The sequence below is a fragment of the Patella vulgata genome, chromosome 6 (assembly GCF_932274485.2).
Source record: "Patella vulgata chromosome 6, xgPatVulg1.2, whole genome shotgun sequence".
NCBI lineage: Eukaryota > Metazoa > Mollusca > Gastropoda > Patellidae > Patella > Patella vulgata.
The window spans coordinates 4,114,187-4,127,705 of record NC_065884.2 but is presented as its reverse complement, the minus strand read 5'-3'; the positions used below and the strand labels follow the sequence as shown (position 1 = coordinate 4,127,705).

The 13,519-nt window shown below is 37.0% G+C and overlaps 1 protein-coding gene across 1 annotated transcript; it reads right to left on the bottom strand.

Annotated features, from left to right (window-relative positions):
- Positions 1-2,432: 2,432 nt before the first annotated feature.
- LOC130013240 (GTPase IMAP family member 7-like) lies at positions 2,433-13,171 on the bottom strand. The gene is made up of 7 exons (XM_056102036.1): positions 12,279-13,171; positions 10,991-11,324; positions 8,872-8,901; positions 8,301-8,469; positions 5,491-5,642; positions 4,966-5,035; positions 2,433-2,559 (listed from the first exon to the last, which is right to left on the bottom strand). Exons 1-2 carry the CDS (start codon positions 13,039-13,041, stop codon positions 10,999-11,001), a joined length of 1,089 nt encoding a protein of 362 aa, XP_055958011.1. The 5' UTR covers positions 13,042-13,171; the 3' UTR covers positions 2,433-2,559; positions 4,966-5,035; positions 5,491-5,642; positions 8,301-8,469; positions 8,872-8,901; positions 10,991-10,998.
- Between the last annotated feature and the right edge of the window lie 348 nt (positions 13,172-13,519).

The window sequence follows — 13,519 nt, the reverse complement described above, 5'->3', positions numbered from 1 at the left end:
ATTGAATAATAGAAATGTGTCGATTATTGCGGAGTTGTAATTACTCTGAAAGAGAACCCCAATAGACTGTTTTGGCGATGCTTGTTAACTGGCGCATTATTTTGAGTAACATAAGCTTTTTCGTCACTTTTTGACATTTGATTAACGAACTTTAACCCGTCAAATTCAAAACAATTTGCCTTAAATATGCATTAGGTAACATCTAAATCTGCATATTGAAATTTTTTCCTTTAAATTGCAAATGTTATATAAATTATTAATTAGACATTTATTCTCGTGACAAGCTCATAATCCATTCTCTAGCCTATTGAATGGTCGCGATCGCCATTTAATGATTTAATTAAATAAAAATGATAATCAAGACTTTGTTTATTATCGTTACAGTGGTATCAATGAAAATCGAGACTACGCTATTCTGACGAAAACATTCAAAATTCATAACTTCGCCCATTCCCTATTTTTAAACTATTAGAGAGCAGTTATTTATCTAAATCTTAAATAATGCAAATTTAAACAATGTTTAATTAATTAATCATTTGTTGATGGATACATCGGAATAATCATCATATCCTATTCAAGACTGTAATATTTATAATTATAGGTACGAGGGTCAATCTTAGCGATATCACTTGACACGTCTTCAGTAGTAAGAAATCCCTTAAGCGGCGGGGGAAGCATTGGTAAATTATTAATATCCTCATTGGTAAATTATAAATATCCTCATTGGTAAACATCTCTCTAATCTTCTCTTTACATCGTGTTTTAAGTGACGGTACGCTTGTTGCTTTTAGTACACTGACATCATCATAAACATCGTATTCATTGTCAAAATCATACGAATCATAATCATCGTCACTATACTCACCAACCAGTTCAGACAAAGCAAAATCAATGGAATAATCTCTAGGATGTAGACAGTCTTTTAATAGAATAAATTCCTTTAATTCGTATGGCAGATGTAATTCTAGAAATTTCGATTCTATTTTGGTGCCCATTTCCTTTCTGATAATTCTTCTACACAATGATTTTAAAGACAGGCTGCTGCAGAAGTTGTAAAACGTATCAACCTTCTCTTCGGAGTAGTTGGCGCTCTTCCCAAATTGTAAAGTGGATATAATTTGGTCCCTGGGTGCCCCACTTAAATAAAGAAGTCGTCTCAACTGCAGTATTTCAGGACATTCATCCAATTCAATTAAAGTATAGCTACTTTCACCATGTTGTGCTACAAGCCTTTGGACACAGCAATTTTTGGCTATCAAGAATTGAATGAACGCTACAACTTTTTTGGGATTCCAGAAAATTGGAAAGAGTAACGCAGATTGTAGGATTGTGTTGCCATTGATGCAAGGCAAATCAAGAATCTCAAATTCGCCACAAGATAGTAATAATTTGAAGCATTTCAGGTCAAAAATACTTTTATAGATATTCAGGTATTGTAGAGCCGTTCGTCCTGAATAATCCAATATGTTAACCTTAGCTCCAGCTTGAAGTAATAATCTTGTTATCTGTAGATCATTTTTCGAAGCTGCCATCATCAAAGCAGTTCTACCTCCTTTATCTTGAATATTGACGTCTATATCAGCAGTCTGCAGTAAAATATTTATACATTCCAAGTAAACTGGATACATTTGTCGACAGTATTTATGAACAACATCATTTAACTGCCTATTATTAAGACCATCGTTTAACATAGCAAACCCTATTATACACAGATGAAGTGCTGTGTGGCCTTTATTATTCTGTAAATTTATTTCTATCTTTGGGTGGCGTGTTAATACTTCTAAATATTTCCTGTTTAGTAAGAACGAAGCTACCATAATAGGTGTGTTTGTTTTCGAACATTGCTGGTTTATATCCACATCCTTATCAAACAGCCAATTGGACTTGGCTACAGAATAGTCGTAATTGACTTTAGCCAAAAGATGAAACATATTCTCTCCTTCATCGGTAACTCCATTAAAAAGCCGTTTTAAACCTATACAATATTTGAAAATATCTAGTCCTCTACATTTGAGTATTTGATGAAGTAATGTAACATGACTCCCAGCCGAACGATTGGTATCTGCAATGTCTAACAGTTTGAAGACACAAATACAGTCATGCTTACGATATTGAATACAGTAGATATAAGCTGTCTTACCATGGCTATCATATATATCTACTTTGGCATCATTTGTAATTAAAAGTCTTAATATATCAACCCTGACCTGTTTCATTATAAAATACATCAAAGGCGTCAGCCCTTGGTTGTTCTGGTGATTCACATCACAACCGTGTGAAATTAGAACATTTATTAAGTTGGGTATTAAAGTTAGTGACACATCATCTCTATTCGCTAAACATTCTATATAGAATATTGGTGTGTTACCTATTTCATCCTGCTGATTTACATCTACATCGTGATCTAATAATTCATTTACAATGCTAAGAAGGTTAGTTTGATATTCCCCAGAATAAACTAGATGCTCCGGGTCCGATTTTCTCTTTTCAAGTGATATTGTCTTTATAAATTCTAGGATATTCCCATCGACTTTAGCTCGATGTAAACGATTCCAGAATCTGAAAATAATGGAAAGTAAGATATTTTAAATTATTGCCAAGGCCAATTTATTTCTGTTTATCTAATCAGAAAACTGTTCGTTGCTTTGATAAAAGCAATTTTTCTATCAGACGTAAGACGCCAACAATGAAAGGAAAATCTCAAAATGAACACCCTCTATAAAAAGAGAAAACGTATCTCAACTGTAGCACCACGAGTCTTCTGTCAGACGTGGAGAGCTGGCGTGGGAAAACCGGTCGCCACATCCTACGTATGACCCCTGCATCTTTTCTAACTACATATCTTAGTAGCCTTGTGAACGTCTAGAATTTGTCTCTAGCTGTCTTTGCTTCTGCTTCACGCTGTGTATTTACTTCTTACTGTTTTCTTAAGACGTTTGTCTTACCAGGAATAACAATGCAACAGTACTATTTACATAGCTGATTACATATAGTACAATGCATAGTAGAATAAAGACATTCTCTCTAACCCGCTCTCATGCGGCAAGTCTGATGATGGAAATTCCAACATCTTCTCCCTACGAGAACCACATGTCTGTCTACCCTAGAACGCACATTCTATTAATTATATATTCTCAGATTAACACCCATTAATTATTCTATTGGCTAATTATAATGTAATTAATCATGTGATTGGTCAAACTAAACCAAATGACGCAATAGGTAAATTTCCAGTCACATGGGGTTTTTTTTTTGACACAATCTATCCTTGAACTTAGACCCTCTTTCCTGTTATTCTCACGCTATTTCATAAACAATTAATTTGCGTTTTAAATAAACTCATACCATAGCTAATATACTGACCATAGAGAATAATTTGTAAAGATACAAATATTGTTTAAACCATCTTATATCTATATTCCTTGTCTATAAATTTAAAAACAATGTCGCAACAACGATATTACTACACAACACCACATTTGAATATAGTGCAAGTGTTTGATCAGATATGTTACCTTTTTTATGTTTTGGAGGATTATGTAATGTTGTCGAGTTCAAAATGGAGGCGGGGGGGGGGGGGCGAATGGTTACCACGAGCGTGCTGACTAATTGAGTCAACTGGCGGGGTTTCGATTCCCCGGTTGTACGTGACAAGGAGTTGGGTCGCCTGTCCAACCTCGTGGGTTTTCTCCGGGTCATCCGGTTTCCTCCCACTGCCAAAGACCCCTACACACAAGCGAATTATTGAAATAAAATTGAACCATGTGACCTAGTTTGTGTCGAGTGGACGTTAAACCCCATTTCTCTCTCTCTCTCTCTCTGAAAATGGAGGCGAAAAATGGGTGAAACCAAGTCCAACAGCTATGGCTGATACAGGTCATCAGGAAATACTACAGTTCAACTAATTTAATTTCATGTTCAAGTTCTCCATATAGCCGTTAAATCTGTGATATCTGGTGTCCATGGTGACCTGTTGAACTCAATTCATTGACAGAACGGGACCTCAGATCTGAGTCTGCTTTACGTTGTTCCATTCCTTGATACAGTGCCTGGTCCTCATCGTAATGCTGCAGCATTGGTGCATTCCACGGTGGATTTTTGCACCTATGAATGTCCCAGATATGCTCAATGGGATTCAGGCCAAAGTAGTGTAGCCACGGCCTCCTGACGCAGAAAATCAGCAACGGCCTGCGCACGGTGAGATGTAGCGCTGCCGTCCATACAGATGAGCCTATGTTATGTTCCTTACCCGTTTTCTATCATCCGTCGTGGACAATAGAAACTAACTCCCATGACGCCATGTTCCAATGATGACATGCTCGACATCATGCTAGTTGTGCAGCCTTCTGGTCATGTGACAAAAGAGATCGTTTGATAAATCTCTGAGCACTATACCCAGACAATTTGAGCGGGTTACGAACAGTTTTGTGGGGTAGAGGGCGGTGCGGTAACCGTTCCCTTTTCAAGACAGTAATTGAACCCCAACAAGTGCTACAACGTCTATAGCAGACGTAGGACCAGGCCTAACAGAATGTTTACATTCCTTAACGTCATAAATCTGTTGATGTTTTCGTAATAAGCGTCGTCGACAAATGGTTGAGGGATGGCCACCCAACTGCCGTTCAATCTGTCTAATTGGCAACTCAGAATTCAACATGCCAATGACTTGCCATCTTTTCTCTGTAGTTAAATAGAGGCAGTGAACACAGCAATTTTATAACTTTCTTCAATATGATCATTAAGATATGTAGCGTGGAGGAACTTTAGAGGTGTTTGAAACAGAGAAGAACACTTCTTATAACAATGTTGGTCAATATCAAGTAGGAAAAGTCCTACCTGGAATCTAGCGTCCCAGTTCGACTAGAACATTTGAAACTGATTGTATAATAATCTCACAAATAAATTAAGAATGGGTTGGTTCAAAATTACACTCATCATATCATAGCAATATTAATGTACACTTACATTTGTTCGGGTGTATCTTTACTCTGACATAATATGTCTTCTTTTCTTTGGTCTGGTATCCCTTGCCAGTCTTAAAAATAAAACATCACTTTATGTATCCAGTAATCAGGAATTAAGTGTGTACAGATTAATATTTTGTTTCTGACCAGTTGTAGGGGGAGGTCGCGTCAGGGGTCTTACGAGTGGCTTTTGAACCAATGACGTCAGACATTTTGATTAATCAATCAGCGTTGATGTTTCTAGTGGGATACCCACAGTTCGGTGCATCGCACGCAAAGAACTCGCTGCAACAGACCGTTGCGGGATATATAACAACTCTTCCAGATCCTAGTGTAGTAAAGACAAGTAAAATGAAATTTTAAACTATAAAAAACGAAGCGAAATAGGATCTGTGTTTTAATCCGATTGGGTCAACTTTGATACAATCCATCTACTAAGATCGACCCTGTTTAGCTTACAGACTGAATCTAGTTACAAGAACATTTACGAGTGGGTTCTAATCTAGGATAAAAGAGTGATATTTACCTCCAATTCGACAAAATGAAAAATGGTCTCTTGACACTTTATATGGACCAATATATCCTGATTCCAAAATTTGTTCCAGGATTGGTTGTAAATTTATATTGTTAGTCTTCGGATAGGTAGTAAAGACAAAGGTTACTATTATTGATCCTTTCCTAAAAGATATATAGAAGAACCTCGGTAATTGATTACATTTGTGTAAGATGGGTTGCCAGGCAACGAAAAAGCAGCTAAATCGCACGGACGTCGACAAGGGTTGTCGCATATTTATTCGTTTGTAGATAATTCGCGGCATTTACATGACAATTTCATACAAACGAGATTATAATTTTCATCAATTAAGGGTTCACAAGGTTGTTCAAACTGAAACAATGGCCTTAACTATGGAAGTAATGTACAGGAATTGTTGAAATTCGACAGGCTTCGTCATTCTACCAGTTTGAATAATGCATTCGCGTTTGTCATTCGAACGTTCACAAGGTTCAACAAAGTAAAACAAGGGTCATAATTAATTTACCCATATTCAGTAGAATTCGTCGTTTCACTAATTGAAATGATGCATATACATTTCATACAGATCGAATAATAACTGTTGCTATTTGAGTGTTCACGAGCTTCAACAAAGTGAAAGATAGGTTGCCAGGCAACAAAACATACGCCCACAGCAGCTAAATCGTCCATCCAGTCGACAAGGGTTGTCACATATTTATTTTTTCGTAGGTAATTAGGGGAATTTAATAGACAATTTCATACAGATGACATTATAATTTTCGTCGCTTGAGGGTTCACAAGATTCTAAAAACTAAAACAAGGGCCGTAACTCTGGAAGTAATCTACAGAAATTGTTGAAATTCGACAGGCTTTTTCGTTTTACGAATTCAAATAATGCATATAATTTTCATACAGATCGGATGATAACTTTTGTCGTTCGAACGTTCACAAAGTTCAACAAAGTAAATCAAGGGCCATAACTCGACGGAAATTGCTGATATTCAATAGGCTTCTTTATTTCACTAATTTAAATGATGCATATGAATTTCATACAGATTAGGTGATAACTTTTGTCGTTCAAGCGTTCACAAGATTCAACAAAGTTAAAGAAGGGCCATAACTCTAGATGTAATTAATGGAAATTTGCTGAAACTCAATAGGCTTGTTCGTTTTACTAATTTAAATGATACATATAAATTTCATACAGATCGGATAATAACTTTTGTCGTTAGAGCATTTACAAGGTACAACAACGTGAAACAATGGCCATAACTCACGGGGTAATTAACGGAAATTGCTGAAATTCAATAGGCTTCTTCGTTTCACTAATTTAAATGATGCATATCAATTTCAAACAGAGCGGATGATAAGAGCGTTCACAAGATTCAACAAAGTGAAACACTGACTTTAACTCTAGTTGAAATTAACGGAAGTTATTGAAATTCAATAGGCTTCTTCATTTCACTAATTTAAATGATGCATATCAATTTCAAACTGATCGGATGATAACTGTTGTCATTAGAGCGTTCGCAAGATTCAACAAAGTGAAACAAGGACCATAACTCTAGATGTAATCAACGGAAATTGCCGAAATTCAATAGGCTTCTTTTTTGTACTAATTAAAATGATGTATATAAATTTCATACAGATCGGTTGATAACTTTTTTCGTTAAAGCGTTCACAAGGTGCAACAAAGTGAAACAAGGACCATAACTCCAGAAGAAATGAGCGGAAGTTAAATAGGCTTCTTCATCTCAGCAAAGCAAACAACATATATCAATTTCAAAAAAATCAGATGATAAATGTAGTCTGTAGAGTGTTCACAAGAAATTGTGGACGATGGGCGGACGGACGGACGGACGGACGGACGGATCGACGGACGGACGGGGGCGACGGCAATATACGACCACATTTCAATGTGGGCGTATAAAAAGAGCCATAACTCTAGAAGTATTTGCCAGAAATTGCTGAAATTAAATAGGATTCCTCGTTTCACTAATTCAATACCGATAGGATAGGCTATTAACTTTTATCGTTAGATGGTTCACAAGGTTCAATAAAGTGCAACAAGGGGCATCACTCTAGACGCAATACATGAAAATGGCTGAAATTAAATAGGCGTCTTCGTTTCACGAATCTAAATGATGCATAATGTAACTTTCATACAGATCAGATGATAATTTTCGTTGTTAGAGCGCTCCAAAGGTTCAACAAAGTGATACAAGGGCCATAACTCTAGATGCAATAAATGAAAATGGGCGAAATTGAATAGGCTTCTTCGTTTCACGAATTTAAATGATGCATATAAATTTCATACATATCGGATGATAACTTTCGTTGTTAGAGCATTCCTAAGGTTCAACAAAGTGATACAAGGGCCATAACTCTAGACGCAATAAAAGAAAATGGGCGAAATTGAATAGGCTTCTTCGTTTCACGAATTTAAATGATGCATATAAATTTCATACATATCGGATGACAACTTTCGTTGTTAGAGCGTCCCCGGGGTGCAACAAAGTGAAACAAGGCCCATAACTATATGTTCATAATAGGGTCTTAACACAACCATTTAGGATTTTGTTTATAGATCAATTATAAAGTACACCTAAATAAACACATACAAACGTTTTCTTGCCATTTTTTAGGTGTCAAATTGTAATATCTAATTACACACTTGATAAAAACTAGATGTAATGGACAGTTAGTCCAAAACTATAAATGGATTTGTGTGTTAAGAATATTCATACAAAATCTGGCTCATCGATTATAAAGATGGATACGATTTTGAATGTCAGAGGTCTTTTCATTATAATGCAACATACCTTATATCTATTACAATAGCCCAAGTTTCTCCCGAACCATGACGTTTTACCTCCTTCACCATAGCATTTCCCAGGTGGTTCGCTAAATACATGAACTGTTGGCTATTACGATTATTGTAATCTGGATGGAAGTCAGTCTCTGGCAAAGTCATATTTGTAACACAATGTCCTAAAAATCAAAATGATAATATGAGAGCTATATAAAAGAGTAGAAACACGCCCACACAGCAGTATTCGTTCAAAACTGTAGTCTACTTTGCGTTCACAAAGTTTTCGGAATTCCGGAACGGCAAGTCGCGGAACGCTGAGAAACGATAGGATTCATCCACCTTTGACCACGTAACATTGCCTCCAACCAAATTTGAAAAAAATAGATCCTCTACAGACAGTGTAACGGCGTAATACGTCATCTATAAAGACCTATTGATCACCCACTTCATTTCATTCGGAATGAATAAAAACAAGGCATAAGTATAAGACCCCCGCCCCAAACCCCAACAGAAGCAGCCCTTTTGTAAACCAATTCATGCTACAGAACACGGGGATATAATTACAGATGGTGTATACTTACTTGGATTCCCACAGTCCTCCTCGTGTATATCTGTAATAAAGGTTAAATGGTGTGAATTAAATGAATTGGAAATAAAATGGGTTTTTTAAACACGTCTTACGTTTCTGATCCACCTCGGCTAACGAAGACGGCCTACTTTTATTTATAATTCCAACTTTCATGGATTCTGTTAGGTTCACGCCAAGGTTTACACTCCATATTATTTCACTGGGTGGCCGAATGGTTAGCACGTGCGTGCTGTATCATACGGCCTGTCATTGAGTCAACTGGCGTGGTTTCGAATCCCCGGTTGTACGTGACAAGGACTAGGGTCGCTTGTCTAACCTCCGGTTTCCTCCCACTGCTAAAGACCCCTACGTGCAAGCGAATTATTGAAATAAAATTAAACCATATGTTAGTCCCGAAATGACCTAGTTTGTGCCGAGTGGACGCCAAACCCCATTTATCTTTCTCTCTCTCGTCTCCATTAATGCTGACGGGCACACGCCACACCACGTACTGTGACTGAAAGTTTTATTTTTCAAGGTGTGTTTTGCGTACACGCCAACGTTTACACGGGATCTCGGGTTTTCATCTCATCCAGACGATGGGACGCGTGGAGGGAAGAAGATATCTTTATTGGGATCAACAACTTGAAAGATCTATGATGCTTTATAAGGGGAACTCTCCACCGAGGCGGATTAACCGATAGGCAATGAGTGAAGTCAGCACATAAACTGATGGCGTATAGAGGTTGTCTGCCGCATATCCTAAAGCTAAAGTCCCCACCCCCCTTTATTTACCTCAGTATAATAGCTTCCAATTCTTTGGTTCAAAGTCTGAATTATTACATAATGATGAACTGACAGACATTGTCTTAAGCGAGCCAACTAAGAAGCTGCCACGATTTAAGGCTTGAACACGCCTCAGTTTCTCAATCCTGATGTTTGCTAAAGATGACATGATTGACGGCCCAAATGAGGCGTTTCTTAGTTCTTTTCTTTTAAGAACTTCAAAGTTCTATTCATTATGTTTGTTTTAATTTGATACTTGGCTCCGGGGATCAATTGATCCTTGCATGCTGAACACGGTAATGTGAGCCTAAATATTTCTAATATTAGTCCACTACAGGAAATAGTTTTACAGACTAACGTATGGTGGCTGAAAGCGTCCATTTAGATCGGCGTGTTTCTAGATACAACGCGAGAGTCGCCGTTAAGCCAGCACGACGAAAAAGGCGCCGATCGGCGACTTTTTCGTCGTACTACCTTATCGGCGACCCGCGACTTTCACAACACGAGAGTCGTCGTTAAGCAAGTCGCCGAAAAAATCGGCGCCTTTTTCGGCGACTTGCTTAACGGCGACTCTCGCCTCGGAAGTTTATAGTTAGTTACATGCGCAATGGCTACATTTTACTTCTTGTATATAAAATGGAGGAGCTTTTGGATGAGTTAGGATACATTTTACTTCTTGTATATAAAATGGAGGAGCTTTTGGATGAGTTAGGACTTGTAGGCTAGCCTACTTTCTGCCACAGATGGAGCAAAATGTGGCAAACTCTTGCACAAAAGCATGTATGAGGTTTACCATGAAAAACTTGAAATACACAAGCTGGAAGTAGGGACAAGTAAACATGCAATTTTCGGCCCTACATTTCAACCTAACCGACCTCTCAAAATCATGAATATTCACCAAAACCTGGCAGAAAATGTATTATCAAACCCCTTTCTTCGATTCTACACCAAAAATCGCCATTCAAAAGGAGGAAAAGGGAAAGGGAGAAAAAGACTAAAAATAACTTTCGCCCTACATTACGGCGTAGAAATATTTGGTGATCTGTGTGCGTAAAATGTAGCCATTGCGCATGTAACTAACTATAAACTTCCGAGGCGAGAGTCGCCGTTAAGTAAGTCGCCGAAAAAGGCGCCGATTTTTTCGGCGACTTTTTCGGCGCGTGGCTTAACGGCGACTCTCGTGTTGTGAAAGTCGCGGGTCGCCGATAAGGTAGTACGACGAAAAAGTCGCCGATCGGCGCCTTTTTCGTCGTGCTGGCTTAACGGCGACTCTCGCGTTGTATCTAGAAACCCGCCGATCTAAATGGACGCTTTCAGCCACCATACTAACGCCATTTTATACATACTTTACTATTCAGTAGAAATAAACCGGAAACTTTTCTCCCAGTAATACCGCCCTCGCATGACTGTGTCCTGTAGAACTAAGTGCATCTATGAATTTTGGAAATACGTTGGGGCCACATTCATCCAACACTTTCGTCAAAAGTTTGTTACATTGTTTTCCCCTATCTTGTATTGCCTCTATTTGATATTTATCATCTGAGTTGAATACTCCTCTACTAAATAATGCAATACATAAATCCAGTGGATTATTCAAGTTTTTTAGAAGAAAGGAAAATTTACTCTGTATTTTGTCATAATCCTGGTCGCGCATTCGGCCACATTCTTTCTTTATATAGCCTGTAAGGAAATGTGAGTAATTTTGAATACATGTACCACATTTAGAAGTATATAACATAAAAGCCTAAACATAAAGTTTAGATCCATATCACCTCAAATGATCACCAATCAGATTGTTTTCTATTAATATGTAAATGGCATTATTGTTATGGAAGCACCAGCTATTAGAAATACAAGTCAATGATAAGTAAATTCTAAAAAGTGTCCAAAGGAATTCAATTACGGCATATAAATGTTTTTGACCATAGGCAAGTCGGTGTGATAATTAAGGAACATGTTATGTTTATTGCGTTTCAGAGAATCAGGAAATCAAATTGTATGAAGATAATTAATCACCCAATAATACAGTAGATATCGCTTGTGTGATAAATTTCATAATCTACTGCGATATCATGAATTTGATTGGTCAGTTAAAAAGGAACTACTTTTTTGTATTTTCAAAGAACAGTTCATTTTTTATTAAAAGTAACTCCTTTTTTTTTTTTTTTATTAAAATTGAATTATTTTTATTTAATTGACTTTGATGGAAACACTGGGTCAATATAAAGGACTTTGCAGTCGTTGAATTGCTGTCAAAAAATGATGTATCGCTACGCAGAAACGTAATCAGGTTCAGTAAAAGTGAAGTCTATAGCAAAGAATTATATTTATTTATTTGTGCACGTAAGAAAGGATTGGGTGATAAATAAAATCTCTTACTCGTCTTTTTTGATATCAAAAAATATCAACACTCGTTGATAAATTAAAAAAAAAACACGGCAGAGCCTCGTTTTTTGTTACTTTATCAACTTGTGTTGATATTTTTTGCATGATATCAAAAAAGACGAGTAGGGGATTCTCTATATATCCACGAGTGTCACTGAGAGTGACAAGCAGTTCGTCTTCATCCACTCTTTTAATTGTATAGAGAACTGATAGTTTGGATAATGCATATAAAAATGGAGATTGTGTAACCTGTTTGTAAGGATAGTTGATGTTTCAGTTCGGTTATTTTTTTGTCTTTATCTGCCAGCTGGATTTGCATATCTTCTTGTTGTTTCTTTAATTCTTGTTTTTCATTGTACAAGCGTTCGCCTTCTTCGAATACATCACTTGAATAGTATTTTAGATGGTTGTCTCTAACGGTGTCAAGGATCATTTGTAGAAGATTGTCAACACACTTCTCAACACCAGTGTCTCTGTCAGCAAAATTTATAGTCACATATCTATTATGACACTCTTTCAAAATGGTTTTCAAAAATTCGCACTTGTCAATAAGTTTGTTTGCGTCTATCTCCACTGGTTTTCTATTCAAGACAAAAATCACATACTTATTTACCTCGGCTCCAAATATTTCATAAAACAGGTTAATAGAATCTCTGTTTTCTATTGTAAGTTTATCATCAGCTCTCAGCACATACAGGAAAACATGTGGTCCCGGGGCAGTCAAAGACGATAGAGAAAACAAGTGTTTTACTAATTCAGCTGTTTTATACTGAGTGTCAAACAATCCTGGCGTATCAAATACCCTAATTACCGTGCCGTCGTTTAGTATACGTGTACCGGACGAACATTTAGATGTAATTGAATCCAAATCTACTCGGGATTCGAACAACTGTTTCGCCAACAAACAGTTTCCCAGAAAACTTTTACCTACTCCAGTTTTCCCGGATAAAACTATTTTTAACTCTATGTCTATGTTGTCACATGGTGGCTGATTGTACAACACTGTTTCCATTGGGTTAACGAGGGTGTAGCCATCAGATTGTACAACTGAATCGAATCCATATGATTGCAAAAGTGTAGTTTCGGTCAATGCAGTAGCTTGGTGCTGATCAGCTATAATTGGTGGTACAATTAATTCTACGGCCAACCGATCGTCATTTCCTGTAACAAGAAGTTTTTTTAAATCATTTCAGCCGTAGATACTACAAAATGCAATATACATAACAAGCATTATTGAATTTGGAGATGAAATCATTGAGCAATTCATATTCAGGTGAATTCATATGAGGATTAATAGTGTTCCTTTATGGCGGGGTATCAGGTTCAAAATGCGATCTGCAGTAGAAAGTAGAAAAAAAAAAGCAAAAGAGAAAATTCTTATCCAAAATGGACATTTTCATGTGGGAAATACGTCCACCTTTTCAACTTTAAGTCGTAAATATTCTACTTTCAACAACAGAATTTCTACTTTCAATAATCAACTTTTGACA

Bases quoted from the DNA above. Each gene is read 5' to 3' on its own strand.
- LOC130013240 (XM_056102036.1), bottom strand. From the start codon at position 13,041: ATGGAAACAGTGTTGTACAATCAGCCACCATGTGACAACATAGACATA. The intron at 11,325-12,278 runs GTTACACAATCT...ATTTCCTTACAG, and splicing joins TCAACTATCCTTACAAACAG to GCTATATAAAGAAAGAATGT.